The sequence below is a fragment of the Adiantum capillus-veneris genome, chromosome 5 (genome assembly GCF_014529385.1).
Source record: "Adiantum capillus-veneris isolate H3 chromosome 5, ASM1452938v2, whole genome shotgun sequence".
In the NCBI taxonomy this organism is placed as follows: Eukaryota; Viridiplantae; Streptophyta; class Polypodiopsida; order Polypodiales; family Pteridaceae; genus Adiantum; species Adiantum capillus-veneris.
In genome coordinates, this window is record NC_140935.1 from 165,102,900 (window position 1) to 165,122,542 (window position 19,643).

The following is a 19,643-nucleotide window of genomic DNA, read 5'->3' on the forward strand; positions in this document are numbered from 1 at the left end:
CCTTTGAGAGCTTTTTCATTGACACCTAGGCCACTCTTTGGCCCTAGGGCCATAGGTTGCCCTCTATTTTCATGAGAGATTCTATGGCATTAGGGACATAGGATGCCGATATATAAGTTCAAGGGCCAAAAGTTTCCCTCTATTCCAATGCAAGATCCTATGGCCCTACGACCATAGAGTTTCCATGGTGCCCATATTAGTTCCCTTAAATTGCCTAAATTCTCTTTCAGACATTTAACATTGATGCTAGGGTCACCCTATGGCCCTAGAGACATAGGTTACGCTCTATTCTAATGAAATATCATATGGCCCTAGGGCCATACGGTGCCAATGTATAAACTCAATGGCCATAGGTTGCCCTCTAGTGTAATGAGAGATACTATGGCCATCCCTACAACCATAGGCGTCAAGAGCCTTAGGTTTCTCTATGATCTGAGTTCTCTCTCCCTCTTTATCGCGTGCACAAGGGCTTCTTTCAATTTTGGAGTTTAGCCTTCATGTCGTAGATTTTGACACGTGTAAAGGGCTCCCCCTTCCACCATATTATGTTAGTTTAGATGACAGGGTTGCCATGGTGCCCATGTAGATACATTTGAATGGCATAAATGCTCTTTGAGAACTTTTATATTAACACCTAGGCCACCCTCTGGCTCTAGGGACATAGGTTACCCTCTATTCTGATGAGAGATCCTATGGCCTTAGAGCCATAGGGTGTCAATGTATAAGCTCAAGGACCATAGATTGCTATCTATTCCAAAGAGAAATCCTATGGACCTAGGACCATAGGGCTGCCATGGTGCACTTGTAGGTAGCCTTCAATGGCCTAAATGTTCTTTGAGAGCTTTTACATTAACACCTAGGCCACCCTCTGGCCCTAGGGCCATAGGGTGCCAATGTATAAACAATATCATAGGTTGCCTTCTAATATAATGAGAGATCGTAGGGCCCTAGGATTATAGGACTCAAGAGCCTTACGTTTCCCTCCATTTTTATGAGAGATTATATGGTCCTAGAGCCATAGGTTGCCAATATATAAGCTCAAGGGCCATAGGTTTTCTTCTATTTTGATGAGAGATCATATGGCCCTAGGGTCATAGAGCTCCCATTGTGCCCATGTAGGTTCTCTTGAATGGCCTAAATACGCTTTGAGAGATTTTACATTGACATCTAAGCCACCCTCTGGCCCTAGGGCCATAGACTGCCCTCAATTCTCATGAGTGATCACATGTCCCTAGAGCCATAGGGTACCAATGTATAAGCTCAAGGACATAGGTTGCCCTCTATTGTAATGAGATGTCCTATATCCCTAGGGCCATAGCTCTCAAGAGCCTTAGGTTTTCTCTCTATTTTTATGAGAGATCATATGGCCCTAGGTTCAAAGGGCGCTAAAGTATACTCTCAAGGGTCATAGGTTTCCTTTATTCTGATGAGTGGTCCCTTCGCCTCTAGGGTCACACGGTTTCCATGTTGTCCATGTAGGTGCTTTTTTGAGAGCTTTTACATCGACACCTAGGCTACCTTCTAGTCCTAGGGCCATAGGTTGTCCTCTATTCTCATGAGAGATCATATGTCCCTAAGGCCATAGGGTGCAAATGTATAAGCTCAAGGGCTACCATAAGTTGCCATCTATTGTAATGAGAGATCTTATGAACCTATGGCTACTTTGATGAGAGATAATATTGCCTTAGGGCCATAGAGAGCCATTGTATAAGCTCAAGGGCCATAGGTTGCCCTCTATTCTTATGAGAGATCATATGTCTCTATCTTTCATAGGGCTGCCATGGTGCCCATGTAGGTACCATTGAATGGCTTGAATGCTCTTTGAGAGCTTTTACATTCATACATAAACCACACTTTGGCTCTAGGACCATAGGCTGCCCTCTATTTTGATGAAAGATTCTATGACGTTAGGGCCATAGAGCGCCAATGTATAAGCTCAAAGGCCATAATTTTTTCTCTATTTCAATGGGAGAGCTTATGGCCCTAGGGCCATAGTGCTTCCATGTTACCCATGTAGGAACCCTTGAATGGCCTAAATTGTCTTTGAAAGCTTTTACATTGACATTTAGGACACCCTCTAGCCCTAGGTCCATAGGTTGCCCTCTATTCTAATGAGAGATCATATGATCCTAGGAACATAGAGTACCAATGCATAAGCTAAAGCACCACATAGGCCACCCTCTATTGCAAGGAGATATTGTATGTCCCTAGGGCCATAGGGCTCAAGATCCAAGGTTGCAATCTATTTTGAGAAGAAACCATATGGACCTAAGACCATAGGGTGCCAATGTACAAGCTCAAGAGCCATAGGTTGCCCTCTATTTTGATGAGATATCCTATGGCCCTAAGGTCATTAAGCTTCCATGGTGCTCATCTAGGTACCCTTGAATGCCCTAAATACTCTTTGAGAGCTTTAAATCAAGACCTAGGCCACCCTCTTGTCCCAGGGCCATAGGTTGCCCTCCATTGTATGAGGAATCCTATGGCCTTGGGAGGCCATAGGGCTCAAGAGACTTAGGCTACCCTCTACTGTAATGAGATATCCTATGGTCTTAGTGTTGTAGGGTGCCAATTTATAAACTCAAGGGTCATAGGTTACACACTAATTCAATGAGAGGTCCTTTGGCCTTAGGGCCGTAGGATTGCCATGATGCCTTTGAATGGCTTAAATGCTCTTTAACAGCTTTTACATTAACTCTTAGGCCACCCTCTAACCCTAGTTCCATAAGTTGCCCTTTATTCTAATGAGAGATTATATGGCCCTCGGTCCATAGGTTGGAAATGTATGAGTTCAAGGGACATACATTGCGCTCTATTTTAATGAGAGATTCTATGGGCCATATGGCTGCCTTAGAGTCCATGTAGGTGCCCTTAAATGACCTAAATGCTTTTGAGAGATTTAACATTGACACTTGGGCCACCTTCGACCCTAGGGTCATAGGTACCCCTTTATTTCAATGAGATCTTATTGCTCGAGGGCCATAGGGTGTCAACATATAAGTTCAAAAGCCATAGGTTACTCTCTATTCCAATGAAAGATTTTATGAGACTAAGACCATATGGCTACCATGGTGCCCATTTAAGTACCCTTGAATGTCATAAATGCTCTTTTAGAGCTCTTAGGTTGACACACACACCACCCTCTAGCCCTAGGGCCATAGGTTATCCTCTATTGTAATGAGAGATCATATGAGCCTAAGGCCATAGGTTGCCAATGTATAAGCACAAGGGCCATAGGGTGCCCTCTATTATATTGAGATAACCTATGGCCCTCGAGCCATAGGGTGCCAATGTATAAGCTCAAGAGTCATAGGTTGCCCTCTATTGACATGGCAATAGAGTTTCCATAGCTTCTAAAAACCAACAAGATATTCAACAAGTTGACCAATACTGTAATGAGATATCCTATGGTAGTAAGGTTTCCATAGCTTCTAAAAACCAACAAGATATTCAACAACTCTTTGACCTTCATAGTGGTTACACCATGTGCTTAATCCAAGTTCTCAATACTAATATTCTCTTGATTATGATGTGCCATGATTACAACTCCTTGCATGTGTGTACTAGCTCTTTCTTTGGCACTTCCAAAAGCTTGGCTACCACTAACCTTAACCCTTTAAAAATAAGCACTGAAGTATTTACACCCATGGTTTAAAATATTGTTAATTACGTAGAGTAGTGGAGTGGGTTTCACACTACTACGCTAGCACCACTTGTGAGTTAGCGACCCATACTCCTTATAGACAAGATCTTAGGCACATTTAAAGTTTGCACCATGAATTTGCTCATCTCAAGCCTATTTTGGCCATTTTCGAAGCTTATTAAGATGTGTATTTGATAGAGATATTGCCCAACCTTACACTAGCTCGCTATGTATGTGGCTTAGGGGGCTCTCCATCCTTCGTTTTATGTATAATTCACAAAGTTTGACAAGTTATTTCGATCACAAACCTTTCATGTCTATATCTATCTCTCTCTCTCTCTCTCTCTCTCTCTCTCTCTCTCTCTGGCGTATGTGGTTCCTTTGATCCTCCCGAGACTCACCTTAATCTTAGTGCCAAGAATTGTTTCATATCCACGGATTCTTTAGTCTAGGGGCAACTTGCTTCTCTCTTGCTAATAGCTTGGCTATCAAGCTAGTCATGACGACTTCTCCCCAAGGTTCAGGCGAGCATACCATAAAAAGAGTGGACTAACCTTAGGTTCCGTACTTAATCTTCAACAAATACAACGTCACACTTCTCACATACTGTGGAGTTGGCACAAAGCAAAGACCAGTCACGTGCGAGTAACACAGTCCCCTCCAATCACTTGAGTGAGAGCAGTCAGAGATACCACGGATATTTTTCCAATGGCATTCCACCTCTTCTTCATCTACCTTATCCTGGCCCTGGCTCCTAGCCCCTCAGAAAGATCTTATTAAGACCTTGGCAGGGGCTATTATGGGTCGAAAAGGTCATTGGCTGCCGGGAGCCATGGTGGAGTGGGGACTGCCATAGGAATTTTATCTTTGTATCAGGGGGGCTTACCAGGCACCTACCAGATAACTTTTTTGCGGTTGTTCACCTGCAGGACAATTAAGCAGCTCAGGCATGGGCATGGGCATAAGCATATTCGCAGCTGTAGAAAAGGATGCTCCACTCCTAAGCATGTGTGTGGCCGAGCACTATATATGACACTCCCATAGAGCACAGCAGAGCCACTATGAAGCTCATAAAAAGATCTTTTCAATGCCTTACACCACATGAGTGAGCATTGAGACCACTAAATCATAGAAAACTAGAGAGTCCCTTCTACAAGCTGAAAATTTATTAAAATAAGAGAGGCAACATATCTCCCTCCCTATGGGGCCATTAAACGCTAGAAAACTGTTTCAACGATAAAAAAATAACATTTGTAAACTAATTCCCTTCTTCTGTAAGGGGCCAAAAACTATCCTTGTGGAAGTTCTTGCCACAACTTCATCCAAGAGCTGGAGGAGGTCATAAGCTTGCCAAGAACTGATATCACCTCATGATCTGAAGTTGAAGATGAAAAGACTTGGGCTACCGATGCTGTTTAGTGAGTGCCATCACATTGCTTTTCCCTATACAGATTTGTATAGTACTACGCTCAGCATGGATGGACTCTAAAGAATGCATAGGCTCGCTTTAGAATTCCAAATAGAAACACACAATAATGGTGAGCAAGTCAGTCCTACTTCGTCTGCTCCAGCCTCATCTTGAGCTCCTTTCTTAAAATCTTGCCTGAGGGAGACTTGGGTATGGCCTCCACAAAGTACACATCGTGCAGTTTCTTGTAGAAGACCACCTGCAAATTCAAGTATGTGAGCATATACATATATACCTTTTATATGCTTAGGTTAAGGAAGAGATAATCAGCTTAGACTAACACCTGTCTGGCTACAAATTCTCTAATGCTTGCCACACTGATGTCAAAGTTTTGAGCCTTTACAACAAAGGCAACAGGCACTTCACCTGCCACTTCGTCTTTCTTTCTGTCAGAAACAGGTAGAGTACATCAGAGAAGTTAAATCACTCAGCTTCAAGCTCCTATGATCATCATCAACAAACAAACACTTACGGTACACACGCAGCGTCTGCAACGGCAGTATGGGACAACAAAATCGCCTCAAGCTCAGCAGGAGGGACCTGCACATGTGTATAATTCATTATGCAGGAGGAAGTCATAAGCTAAATAAATTTGCCTTGGACTAGCTGGATATGAATTCCTCATTGAAGAAGGAAAAACATCTCTGCGAACCTGAAAGCCTTTGAATTTTATAATCTCCTTTACTCTGTCTACAATAAAAATCTCATCGTCGTCATCAATGAGCCCAATATCACCAGTGTGGAGAAAACCATCCTTGTCGATAGTATTGGCTGTGGCTTCAGGATCTCCAACATAACCTGGGCAAAAAACACAGAATATCGCAATGAGATCATGCTGGTGAACTGTGGAATTATGGTGCCCCTCATGCAGCAGTCTCACATATACAAGCCTGCAACCAGATCAGCTTGTACATGAAAAGTACCTTTCATGACCTGTTCTCCACGAATGCATATCTCCCCTGGCTCATTATGTGGAAGGGAAGCCCCCGTTTCAGGATCCATAATCTTCACTTCTGCATTACGCACAACCGTACCACACGCACCAGCTTTAACCGGAAAGGGTTCCTTTGCAAAAGCCAAGCACATAGCCAGAACTGGGCCAGCCTCTGTCATCCCATACCCCTGCCACATGCAATAGATGAGCCTGCAATGTTAGCATCGTCTCAAGACTTCTTGAACAAAAAGGCGAAGCACATGAGACAATGTAAAATATCTCTACTTGGGTTGTTCAAAGTCAAGTCACAAGCATTCATAAAAGTGCAATTCCTGCCAATTTTTACAATTTTCATGTTGTCGGAAGGTTAAAGGCAGTGTTGTCATTTCATTCTCTCACTGGCAGTGGAAGATACTGATGTAAGCAGAAAAAAGCCCCATCCGCCGACTACCTTAAAGAACCAGCACACTACTTCAGGCATGTATGTATGTATATATCCCCTTCACACTTGGAGCTCATCCGCCGACCACCTTAAAGAACCAGCACACTACTTCAGGCATGTATGTATGTATATATCCCCTTCACACTTGGAGCTCAACAGATCTTTTTCAATAAACAACCTCAACTTTTGACATGTCCGTCAAGTGAGTTACCTGACCAATGACCGCCTGGGGTACCCGAGAGTGAAAAGAGGCTTCCAAGTCCTTTCCGAGAGGAGCTGCACCAGACATCAACATCCTTATGCTTGATAAGTTGTACTTATCGACGATTGGGTTCTTGGCCAATGCTAGCACAATCGGCGGGACCAAAGGCGCTATGGTGACCTTAAACCTCTGAATCACCTCAAGAAGAGCCACAATCTCAAACTTGGTCATCACAACTATTGAGGCTCCCACCCGCAGAGAGCATAGAAGTACCGTGTTGAGTGAGTATATGTGGAACATGGGCAGCACACATAAAACCACATCGTCCGGTTTCATGTAAATATTTGGATTGTCCCCATCAACTTGCTGTGCAATGCTTGTGATGAGGCTTCTGTGAGTGAGCATGACGCCTTTTGGTAAGCCTGTTGTTCCCGAGGAATAGGGGAGGGCAACAACATCATCAGGAAGGATGTCAACACGCGGGCATTGGCTTTCCTCTGCTTGTATAAGCGTCGAGATGTGGAGGTGATTAGGCAGGGCCTCATCTGTGGTCATGATATTGAAGTTGTGAGACACTGCATCAACAACTTCTGCTAGCTTTTCAACGAACAATGCTTGAGTGACAATCAACTTTGGTCTAGACCCATTCACCTGCTTTGAGATCTCCTGGGCGGTGTAGGAAGGATTACAAGTAGTGGCAGCAGCTCCTCTCATTGCAAGCCCCAGGAAGAGGAGTACAAATTCCACACAGTTGGGCAGTAAGAGCATAACAACATCCCCTCTCTCAATGCCCAAACGACAGAATCCTGCGGCAACGCGCCGAGTGTAGAGCTCAACCTCTGCAAAAGTGTAATTCTTTCCAGTGCTCTCAACCAAGCAGGGCCTGTGGGCAAATTTCGCAATATGTTGAAAGCAATATTGGGTGAGGGACAGATGACTTGGTATGTCGATCTCAGGGAGCTTCGACCTGAAAATGTATGTTGGAGCCATAGGGCTCCCATGCTCATCCATCTCTTCACTCGGCTGTGAGCGTACCAATGCCGGAGCCTAGTTGTTATTAGCACTCAACGCTGAGCTGCACTATGTAAGTAAAAGTTCTGCATTCTTTACAGAGAGAATCATTCTCTCTCAGCTGCTTCCCTAAACGAAAACTAAAGTACAGGGCTACCCTTTTGGGCCATGCGCCGGCATGGTGAGCTTGATGTTCAGCAATCACCCTCCCAGCCTCCAGCCTCTCCTTTGAGAGTCTGCAAAATTGGAACTGGCAACAAGAAGCTCTCTCTGTCTCTCTCTCTCTCTCTCTCTCTCAGAATAAGACAGTATGAACTTTGCCCCCTACAGCCGAGAAAGCAAGCGAGAAGAGAAAGGCGCAGCGAGAGCGCCGCAGCAGCCGCGCCCTCCACCAACCAACTCCTGAGCTGGCACTACGGAAAGTCATTAATGCGGGTACGTACTATGTGGTGGGCAATGGTGGCTACAGGCTACAACCTCGCAAGCTGAAGCAACAATCTTAGCGGTTGTTACCTACTAAAAAATTGAAGTTGGTCATGGGGATTCGGGAAGCAAAGGTCTATATGAGCCAGTTCACATATCCTGGTGTCCAGAAGGTTACGAACTTCTGTGCAACCAGCAATAACTATTTTTGTGTTCACTTGAAGACCTTCACGCTTGGATATGTGTAATTTTACGCAAATAAATCAGTTGCGATCCTGGAATAGTGCATAGCTTGTGTCGTCTTCCCTTTGCAAGCCTAAAAATAAGTGCAACGTGTTTGTCTTTATGTGTGGTTTCCTACCCGCTCCACCCCCTACCCTTGGAGCAGGGCTACAACTAGTTGCCAACCACTTGTGAGCTTTTTAGTGGACACCCCCTCATGGGAACCTGAAAAGTTCGCAATTGGTTGGCAACCAGTTGAGAACCCCGCCTCCGTGAGAACTAGCTCTATATTTCCAAGATAACAATGCTCAAAGGAAATTTCGGGGAGCACACATGCCACTTGGTAATAAATGCCATGTCCAACACCTCTCCAACCAAATGCTCCACTCTCTCCCCGACTCTGGTGCACATTGTGCAATAGTCCACAAACTATTTATTGCCTACACATGTGACATCAACAACAAGGCCGCAACATGTCCCAACATCTCTCTTGCACTAATAGCTGAGCAAGAGTGTTCGGATATAGCACACCAAGGCAGCACATCAGTCTCATAGCAATTACATGACAGATAGAAAACTAGTGCTCATCATTAAGGTGCACCATAGGGGCACCATATTGCAGGGAGGTTAGGAGCAATAACATCTCTCTCTCTCTCTCTCTCTCTCTCTCTCTCTCTCTCTCTCTCTCTCTCTCTCTCTCTCTCTCTCTGTGTGTGTGTGTGTGTGTGTGTGTGTGTGTGTGTGTAATGGAAATTGCCTACGAACTTTGAGAGTAGCGAAATTAGGAAATTAGGTGAAGCACTTTTGAGAGATTCTTTGTGAGCATAGCGGTTGAACTTAATTGATGGTAGCAACATAAACATGGTACTTAGTTAACTTGGCATGAACAATACTTTTGCAAGAGAGAGAGAGAGTTTAGAGAACATGACAATAGTTGAAGACCGGATTCATATGGAAACGGTCTCCCCTCCAATAGGCATTTGTATTATAGTTTCTCCCATCAAGAGAGACAAGGTACAATACAATCTTTGTGTTCCTTGTAATCTAAGTGATGCAATGAAGATGGAAAGCTTCATGCATCACAAGCATAACATAAACTTAAAGAAAGCATTAACTATCCCAAGCCTCAGTCCCAAGGCCTCAAACACCTTCGAAGGTGGAGAGAGCTAGCGGGGAATGAAGATAGGGAAGAGGAAGAAGAAACATTCCATAGGAGAAAGAAATAGTTCCTCACTTATCATTACTCTTCTTGCTAGCATACATAATAGCATAGTAATGAAGATGGAGAAGATGGCAAGCTTAAGCATTGAAGCATGACTCTTGGTTGGATTTGCATTCCATAGCCAAGAGTGTTGGTGTGGGCTTTCACTCTCACAAGCTTGGAGAAGGAGGTGGTGTTCCTCAACTTTCACCAAGTGAGAATGGCCTTGCAAATGAGTGTGTGTGTGTGTGGAGTATATCCCGCTAGCATCCCCCCTCCTTGCTTTGGGCGAGTGGTGACCTTTCTGCATGTTCCAAGCTCATTGGACCCCTCTCCCCCTAGCCAATCACATGCAACATGCAGTCAAGTACATGGGTAGTCTTTTGACAAATGTCCTCCTTACCCCTTAGAGAGAGAAAGAGCTTAAAAATATCTAGATGTTTGTTAGATGGAAGTAGAAGCTCATTGGACCCCTCTTTAGCCCAACCAATAGCATTCAAGCACACCATGTGGTTAAGCTTAGTGAGAGTCGGACATGTGTCCCATGTGCTCTTTTAGAATTTCCCTAACTTTGAGATTTTTATGCATAGGAAGTTTCTCAAGCAACTTCCTCATTAAGTGTGTAGGTTCTCTTTTTGACTCGAGCATCTTACCCCCCATGCAGAGGAAGCTTCTCAAGCAACTTTCTCATTAAATGTGACAAGTACCTCAAGTACCTTAGTCATCAAGCATGACAAGCACCTTAGGTGGAGTTCCCACCTCAAGCAGAGCCCTAGCTTGCTTAAGTTTACGTCGTGTTCCCACCTCAAGCACAGCCCTAGCTTGTTTAAGTTTAGGTCGGGTTCCCACCTCAAGCACAGCCCTATCTTGCTTAAGGTTCCCACCTCAAGGACAGCCCTAGCTTGCTTAAGTTTAGGTCCGGTTCCCACCTCAAGCTCAGCCCTAGTTTGCTTAAGGTCAAAGGACTTTTAACACTAACCATTGGAGGTCTTTAATGAAGCTAACCCTAAGGTCTTTTAAGCTTCATTAGTTAACTTTGTTCTTTGACAGACCATCTCTCATTTGGGTCCCTTCACCATTGGCCCCGTGTTGAGATAGATCCGTAAGTACATGTCTATATTCTAACCCTTGTTCCTGTTTATTATCCAATATTAAATGATCAGTTTAATATGAGAAAATCATTTGGGTTGGTTAGATATTAGATATTTAATGACACCGACCGTCAACCCGAAGATTATTTCAGCCCATAAAGCTGTGTCAAGAGACGACACAAGCGAGGAGGGGGGGAATGTTAGCAGCAAGCTAACTCGGATACCATTTTTGGAGCTCTCATTGTAAAAACATTTATTATTTTGATGAATCGGGAATATTGTAACTCCTATTTTTTGGATAAACCTTGTAATTGATGAGCCGGGGCTACAAGCTTCCACATTGTATCAACCTGTCTTTACCTATCTTTAGTTAGAGCTCCTAGATTATTAGTTTTGACCACCAAAAACCTTGGCTAAGGTATAAAAGCCAATTTTTGTAAGTTATTTCCAAGTTTTGGATAATGAAATACACAACGTGAGCTAATGGCGCTCACTTCTCTCCTTCTCGTGCTTCCTACTCCCTCCCAGGTTGTAACATTGCAGTCGCGTCTGTTGTGTTGCAATCGTAGGTAAGAGCTCTACGCATTGACGTAAGCATTTCACAGTATTTCGTAAAATGGAACTTAGGGGCCGCGCGCGTTCGCCGATCCTTCACCTGAACACAAGTTAGCCGACTTCACAACAAGTTGAGCAAGTATTTCAAAGGGACGCGCGAGACAAGATTGTTGAAACAAGCCCGTGACGGGCGCTTTGTATTGATTCAAAAAGTTGATTACAAAAGGGACGGAGGCCTCTCCAGCGCCTCTGAAGACTGGGTTAACCTAACTCCAACCTAGAATGGGGAAATGGTTTTATGGACGTGAGGACTGCCACCCCGGCTCCGGTTGAACAACCGGCCCCCTCTTGGCTACCCCGGCAGGATGCGCACGGTTCACCAAGAGTGGAGTACTACTCCCTTATAAGTCCTTTAATTCGGGGCGCTCAGGCAAACCACCCAAGCCCCATGGCCTTGAGGTAGAAATCCCTCTCAAGGAGTCACCGTCGGTCCCGTCCTGGAGCCGCGGTTCCAAAATCTGGTCAAAATGTCGAAACGGCCCCGCGGTTGCGTCCTGGGCCGTTTTGGTCCACGGGACCCCCGGGGACCCGGCCACGGCCCAAGCGGGGCTCTTACTTGCATAGAGTCTTTCGGGGGCTCCCGGAGTCATGTTTTGTCCACAGGAGCGACGGGTCCACGAGTCGTCATATCGGCCCGCGGGGAGCATGGCCGCGGAGAGGGGCAATTCACCAAACGGGGCCTCGGTCCCCCTCAAGTGCCGTCCACGGTGAGAAGTTAGGTTAGCGGGAGTTAGGTTAGAAATGGGAACGTGGACCGCCGGGCCGCATGAGGGACAGCCCATGTGGGGGCGCTAGGGGCAAGGAGGGACCGCCGGCGCGCGTGGGAAAAAGTTCCCTCTGACGAGGATCCCAACATTCTCCCCCCCCTCAAGGAACTTGACGTCCTCGTCAAGATTATAAAGCATCTGACCACATAGTGCATACATCGCATAATTGTCACATAACGCATCTTTATTCTGCTGAAAAAACTGAGCATAACTGTGCTGACAAACTACTGCATCCTATACTACTTGCTGTACATGGTTGTGGTCTTCTATGCCCTAGGCATGTGTTTGAGGTCCGGAATCCTGTAGTACCGAAGCAATAACTGTTTATCCATTGCAATGACTCTATCTTCTGGCACCCAAGTGCAATCTGACATTGGCCGCCCTCTCCACTTGACATAGAACTCTAGGTTGTTGCGCCTGAAACGGTGTTTGATGATAATTTCTGGCTCAAAGGGGTTTACTCCTTTGTCTAGTAGAGGTACATGGCGCCCGTATTTCCCATCAACCTGAAATCGTTTGAGTAGGCTGATGTGAAAAACATTGTGGATCTTGACATTGGAAGGTAGCTCCAGCTTGTAGGAGACGTTGTTGAAATCTTGCAGTACCCGGTATGGACCATAGAAGCGGTGGTTGAATTTGGGTGTTAAGTTTTCGGGAAGGTTGATGTTCTGGGCACTTACCAGCACCAAATCACCCTTCTGAAAGAACTCTGTTCGTGCTTTTTCGTTATGTCTGGCTACATACTTATCTTTGTACTTCATCAAGTGCTTTCTGGCTACATCCAAACGTTTCTGCCAAGCCGTCAAAAACTGCTCAGCATCCTGATCTTCTGCATGCATAGTGCCCGACGCAAGTGCCATGGGCGTAATCACCTCTTTTCCTGTGGCTAGCTCAAATGGGGTGTATCCTGTCCCCGAGTGCACACTGCTATTGTACTGAAACTCAAGGACTTCCAGAAAGTCTGCCCAATCCTTTTGATCTGCTTGGACATAGCAACGGATGTAATCTTCGATGCCTTGATTGATTCGCTCGGTCTGCCCATCTGTTTGGGGGTGATAGGCCGAAGAAAACCTGAGCTGTGTGCCTAGGAGCTTGAATAACTCCCGCCACATGTCGCTTAAGAATCGCCCATCGCGATCCGAAACAATGGCCAGTGGGAGTCCGTGATTCTTGAAGACATGCTTGAAGAAAAGCCGCGCCGTCTGGTAGGCTGTAAGGGGCGGCTTTGCGGGAATGAAGTGCGCCTGCTTTGAAAAGTAGTCCACGATCACGAAGATGGTAGTGAATCCGTGGCTTTCGGGTAAGTCGACAATGAAGTCCATGCTTATCACATCCCAGGGGCGAGATGGTGTAGGCATAGACATCAAAAGCCCTGCTGGCTTTATTCGCTGTGCCTTGACTAGCTGGCATGTCGGGCACGTTCTTACATATTCCACCACATCTTCCTGCATCTTTGGCCAGAAAAAGTGACGGCTTAACCTATCAAAGGATCTCTTTTGCCCACCGTGTCCTGCAACTTTGCAGTCGTGGGTTTCCCAAAGTAGTTTTGCTTTGAGTGTAGGATCATCTGGTACATACACGCGGTTATGAGCATACCATAGCCCATCCCGTAGGTCGAACAGCCCCACGGAAGTCTTGCCTTGTCGCCAACTCTGCATCATCTGTAATACTGCGGGGTCTGTCTTACTGGCCTCGCGGATCTGATCCAGTACTTCATCACTGCTTATTACACTGACTGCATTAACCTCGGGCATGCGACTGAGGGCATCTGGCATTGCATTCTGCTTGCCCGGTTTATGTATGATTTCTATGTCATATTCTGCTAGCTGATCTTGCCACCGACTCTGTTTGTGTGAGAGTTTAGGTTGTGTCTGGAAATACTTCAGAGAAACATTATCTGTGTATACTTTAGTATGCTTGTCCAATACGTAGTGACGCCATTGGTCAAGACAGTATACCACTGCATACATCTCCTGCTCGTGTGTAGCCCATCTCTTCTGTGGGTCTGTAAACTTCTTCGAAATGTAGGCTACTGGTCTTTCAGCTTGCATTAGTACCCCTCCCAGTGCGATGCGTGAGGCATCGGTGTGAATTTCGAATGGCTTGTCGAATTCTGGGAGTTTAAGTACCGGTAGGGAGCACATTACTTGTTTGATGTGCTCAAAAGCTCGTTGGGCTTCATCTGTCCACTTGAACGCTAGCGAACCCTTGGTGGTGTCTGTTATGGGGGCCATGATCTTCGAAAAGTCTTTGATGGACTTTCGGCAATACTGAGTGAAACCCACGAACTCGCGTACCTGTGTAACTGTTCGGGGGGCAGGCCAGTTCACCACGGCCTCAATCTTTTTAGGATCCACGCGAATTCCATTTGCAGTGACCAAGAAGCCCAAGAATTCCACTTCCTGTACTGCGAAGACGCACTTTTCCAGTTTTGCGTACCACTTGCATTCTCTGAGTCTGCGGAGCACCTGACGCACATGCTCTACGTGCTCTTCAAACGTTTTGCTGTAGATTAGCAGATCATCCAGGTACACAATGAGGAATTCATCCAGCATGTCGCCGAAATCTGTATCCATTCCAGCTGAGAAGGTAGCTACTTCATTGGTGAGGCCAAAGGGAAGCACTAGCCATTCGTGAGCTCCATAACGTGACCTGAAAGCTGTCTTGTGCACATCTTCATCCACAATCCGAATCTGGTGGTATCCTGATCGCAGATCGACCTTAGTGAAGTATTTTGCCCCTGCCAACCTGTCTGTTAGATCATCCATGTGCGGCAGAGGGTACCTGTTCCGGATGGTTATTTTATTCAGGGCTCTGTAGTCGACGCAGAGTCTGGATGAGCCGTCCTTCTTTGTGACAAAAAGCACCGGGGCCCCGTAAGGGGACTTGCTGGGCCTGATAAAACCTGCTTCAAGTAGTTCTCCTAGTTGCTTCTTCAGTTCTTGTAGTTGTGTGGCATCCATTCGATAGGGTGGACGGGCTGGCGGCGAATGGCCAGGCACTAGCTCGATCTTGTGGTCCACTGCTCGCTTAGGTGGGAGCCCAGCCGGAAGCTGCGGCGGTACCACGTCCTTGAATTCTTCAACCACCTTGATGATGCGACTATCCCCGATAGTGCACTCTTCGTCTGAATCTGCTAGTGTTGCTTTCATCACACAGCAGTGAACCTGGGCTCCTTGTTTGAGAGCCTTCTCCGCTTGCTTTGGTGAGATCCACATTGAGTCTGGGACTAGGTCATCCCAGCTAACTCGAGTCTTCCCTTTTTCCGTTTTCGTCGGCGTTGGTGTCTTAGTTTGAGCTGCGTTCACCTGCCCTCGGGCTTGAGGTGGCACGTAAGGTTGTGGTTTCGGCGGAGCTTTTTCTTGAGTAGTCTTGCGGGCAGGAGGCGTGTCCATAGGTCGGATGATCGGGACAATCACCCCTTTACCATTCATGTCCAGCATCAGTTGATTCATGCCCTTGGCATACAACCCCATCACGTAGGAGTCATACCAGGCCAGGCCAAACATCATGTCGTAGGAATCCATGGGTACGACGATGAAGTCCACTTTGGCTCGCCATTCACCTACTTGGACCGCCACGTCGTAAGCCATCGCGGTGTTCGAGTCTTCGCCTTGTACGAAGCCCACTGAGATGCTTCGTCCTCCTCCGGGCTTGCAGGTCTTTACTCCCAAGCGTTTGGCACATGATGGTGAGATGAAGTTGTGACTCGCTCCCGAGTCGAGCATCGCCAATTGTGACTGCCCGTTGATTACTGTCTTGACATACATATTTGGGATCGGTTTGATACGAGCTGCTAGGCAGTGTAGAGAAGCTTTGATGGCTCCTACACGGACCGTCCCTTCGGTAGACTCCTTGTTTCCACTTTCAGACTCTTGCTCCGTGATCTCAGTGATCTGCACTTGTGAAGATCCTGTCCTGTCAGCGTTGGTCTCATTGGCCCAAGCGGAGTGGGCTCGAGACTGAGAGCTAGTTTTGTGACAATCATTATCCCAGTGAGGACCCCCACAGTTACGGCATGGGCGGGAAGGTTCGCCCTCCAAGGCAGCGTCCGTTGAGGTGCCCCTCCAGGCTGGTTCACCGAGAAGTTCCTGCTACTCGACGAGCTGCTGTAGCTGCTTGGCGCATTGTTGCGAAAGTTCCCGTACAGTCGGGGCTGGTTTGACAAGCTACCTGCGGGCTCACTCCTTTGGGGCCCAGCTGAAGACTGATTTTTGTTCGAGTTGGAAGGGGCATTCCCACTTCCCCCAGACTTTGTGTTGGTGGCCCCCTTTCGGCGCAAGTCTGAGTCCACTAGTCTTTCTGCCATGGTCAGCGCTGCCATGTAGTCGACCGGATTCTGCTTTTCGATCTCCCTACGGGCCCAGTCTTTGAGCCCATAGAGGAAGCCATGGAGTCTCACTCTCTCCCAAGTCATCTGTTCCACTTTCAGCATAGACTGCCTGTATTTGGACACATACTCCTGCAGCTTGCTTTCGCCTTGGGTGATGGTCCTCCATTCGTCTAAGTGTCTGAAGTCTTCATTCTTTGGAACGAAGTAGTCCCGCATCTCAGCCTTGAGGCGGGTCCATGACATGTAGGGGTTCTTCCTCTCTTCTAGGAGGAACCAACTGTAAGCGTCCTCTGCTAAGAAATGAGACACCACGGATGTCCATAAATGTTCTTCCATTTTGCTTGTGCGGTAGAAGCTCTCTGTGTCGCGGATCCATTTCTCCAGTATCATTGAGTCCCGTTGACCCGAGTAGGGAGTGGGTTTGATAGGCTTGAAACTCCCCATCCCGTCACTCCCACTCGCGGGAGCTCCCGACGTGCTTGCCGGCCCTTTTCCTTTGTCTGCTGTGGCATTCTGAGCATTCAGCAGACTTACCTGTACGAGCTGTTGAACCAGCGCGGCTTGAGACTCTAGTATAGCCTCCCACCTTTCCATTCTGTCATTGCGGGGAGGGTCGTTCCTCTCCCCATGAAATGAGTCTCCATCCGCGTGACTCATTTCGTTGGGTGACGAAGGCGCGGACTCAAACTCTGGCCCGGCTTCGCTGATAGGGTCTAGGCGTTGTAGTCTCCCTTGAGAACGTATCCACGTGGAATACTCCCAAGAGTCAATTACACCGTCCGCTGCAATTTCTTCTAATCTTGCGGCGGGTAGGAGAGTGCTGCTGGAGTCACTTTCGGCGGGTCTTTGTCCCCCTCTGTTAGGCATAGACCAGCTTTTGAATTTCTAGCTCTGATACCAAGTGTTACGGGACCCTGAAGAGCGGCCCGTAAAATGGAACTTAGGGGCCGCGCGCGTTCGCCGATCCTTCACCTGAACACAAGTTAGCCGACTTCACAACAAGTTGAGCAAGTATTTCAAAGGGACGCGCGAGACAAGATTGTTGAAACAAGCCCATGACGGGCGCTTTGTATTGATTCAAAAAGTTGATTACAAAAGGGACGGAGGCCTCTCCAGCGCCTCTGAAGACTGGGTTAACCTAACTCCAACCTAGAATGGGGAAATGGTTTTATGGACGTGAGGACTGCCACCCCGGCTCCGGTTGAACAACCGGCCCCCTCTTGGCTACCCCGGCAGGATGCGCACGGTTCACCAAGAGTGGAGTACTACTCCCTTATAAGTCCTTTAATTCGGGGCGCTCAGGCAAACCACCCAAGCCCCATGGCCTTGAGGTAGAAATCCCTCTCAAGGAGTCACCGTCGGTCCCGTCCAGGAGCCGCGGTTCCAAAATCTGGTCAAAATGCCGAAACGGCCCCGCGGTTGCGTCCCGGGCCGTTTTGGTCCACGGGACCCCCGGGGACCCGGCCACGGCCCAAGCGGGGCTCTTACTTGCATAGAGTCTTTCGGGGGCTCCCGGAGTCATGTTTTGTCCACAGGAGCGACGGGTCCACGAGTCGTCATATCGGCCCGCGGGGAGCATGGCCGCGGAGAGGGGCAATTCACCAAACGGGGCCTCGGTCCCCCTCAAGTGCCGTCCACGGTGAGAAGTTAGGTTAGCGGGAGTTAGGTTAGAAATGGGAACGTGGACCGCCGGGCCGCATGAGGGACAGCCCATGTGGGGGCGCTAGGGGCAAGGAGGGACCGCCGGCGCGCGTGGGAAAAAGTTCCCTCTCACGAGGATCCCACCTCAAGCACAGCCCTAGCTTACTTAAGTTTAGGTTGGGTTCCCACCTCAAGCTCAGTCCTAGTTTGCTTAAGGTCAAAGGACTTTTAACACTAACCATTGGAGGTCTTTAATGAAGCTAACCCTAAGGTCTTTTAAGCTTCATTAGTTAACCTTGCTCTTTGACATACCATCTCTCATTTGGGCCCCTTTACCATTGGCCCCGTGTTGAGATAGATCCGTAAGCACATGTCTATATTCTAACCCTTGTTCCCATTTATTATCCCATATTAAATGATCAGTTTAATATGAGAAAATCATTTGGGTTGGTTAGATATTAGATATTTAATGACATTACCTCTCTCTTAAAATATAGTCGTGCTCGACTATGAGGTAAAAGAGATTAAGTCATAGTCATTAGTCAATTTGTCTTAGCGGGTAGAGGATCCCTTTTTACTCTACGACATCATTCCAAGATGGATGACTAATCCATTTGGTGCTTGGGAGACATAGCTGTCACAAGCATGTCTACTCTTTAGTCCATTTCATCCTCCCAAGTAGAGTGACAAATTTTACATGGTGTTTGAAAGACGTTATCATCCCAAACATTATTCTTAGTATGCATACTACTTAAATTTGTGCACAATAAAGAGAGAATTAGTCTTATAAGACAAAAACATTGATCATTTAAGAAACATGTACATTTGGTTACTCTAACGTAGCATTGTAACCGTTGACAAGGTTCATACTATCCTTAAGCTGGATTCCTTGCATCCATCTAGCATCTTCAAAAGGATAATTTTTGAACTTAATAGGATACCGTCGGATAATCTTACCATGTCGTAGTACCTTGTCTTCATGTTGAAGGATAGCTTCGGGTTGTAGTACCTCTTCTTGATCTTAGATTTCGGGAGGGTCTTCAATAATTGGTTCATTTGGAGGCTCTCCTTTGTAGGGCTTGAGTAGGCTCACATGAAAAGCTTTGTGTATGAGCCAATGGTTAGGTAACTTGAGTTGATAAGCCACCTCATTGATTGGCTTCAAATTTTGAAAAGGACCATAGTATCTTTTTGCTAGTTTAGCATAATAATACTTTTGATGGCCCATAGGATTTTTGCCTGTCGTTTGCCTCAATCGAGCCTTAGGAAACTTAAGTAAGACCCAATCATTTTCTTTGAACGTTAAGGCCCTTCTGTGCTTGTCAGCAGCAACTTTTTGCCTTAGTTGGGAGATGGATATAGCCTCCTTAATCTTTTGAAAAGATGTTTGCAGGTCACGGCTATACTCATCGGCAGCGAAGATCTTCCCGTGTACTTTAAGTAGCAAGGGACTTTTAGGTCTTCCCTCTATGATTTTGAAAGGTGCTTTTCCCGTAGAAGTATGGATAGTAATATTATACGCATACTCTACAAGAGGTAAGTACTTTTCCCATTGTGAGCATTGATCTACTTATGTAACATAGGTCTTTAGTAGATCAAGAATCATAAGATTGGCTATCTCACTTTGGCCATCCGTTTGTGGGTGATAGG

At 46.6% G+C, this 19,643-nt stretch overlaps 1 protein-coding gene and 2 pseudogenes across 1 annotated transcript; all 3 read right to left on the reverse strand.

Annotated features, from left to right (window-relative positions):
* Positions 1 to 4,791: 4,791 nt before the first annotated feature.
* On the reverse strand, positions 4,792 to 8,157 carry LOC147458493 (4-coumarate--CoA ligase-like). The gene is made up of 6 exons (XM_086513138.1): positions 6,699 to 8,157; positions 6,035 to 6,233; positions 5,764 to 5,909; positions 5,584 to 5,651; positions 5,395 to 5,497; positions 4,792 to 5,310 (listed from the first exon to the last, which is right to left on the reverse strand). The coding sequence occupies exons 1-6, from the start codon at positions 7,698 to 7,700 to the stop codon at positions 5,197 to 5,199; spliced, it is 1,632 nt and encodes a 543-aa protein (XP_086369264.1). The 5' UTR covers positions 7,701 to 8,157; the 3' UTR covers positions 4,792 to 5,196.
* A 3,331-nt stretch (positions 8,158 to 11,488) lies between these two features.
* On the reverse strand, positions 11,489 to 12,034 carry LOC147458494 (uncharacterized; annotated as a pseudogene).
* A 5,486-nt stretch (positions 12,035 to 17,520) lies between these two features.
* LOC147458495 (uncharacterized) lies at positions 17,521 to 18,066 on the reverse strand (annotated as a pseudogene).
* Between the last annotated feature and the right edge of the window lie 1,577 nt (positions 18,067 to 19,643).

Excerpts from the sequence above, each read along its gene's own strand:
- LOC147458493 (XM_086513138.1), bottom strand. The coding sequence starts at position 7,700 with ATGGATGAGCATGGGAGCCCTATGGCTCCAACATACATTTTCAGGTCG. Across the intron at positions 5,498-5,583 it reads GCAGACGCTGCGTGTGTACC|AAAGAAAGACGAAGTGGCAG; the intron begins GTAAGTGTTTGT and ends TGTTTCTGACAG. Across the intron at positions 5,311-5,394 it reads GAGAATTTGTAGCCAGACAG|GTGGTCTTCTACAAGAAACT; the intron begins GTGTTAGTCTAA and ends TTGAATTTGCAG.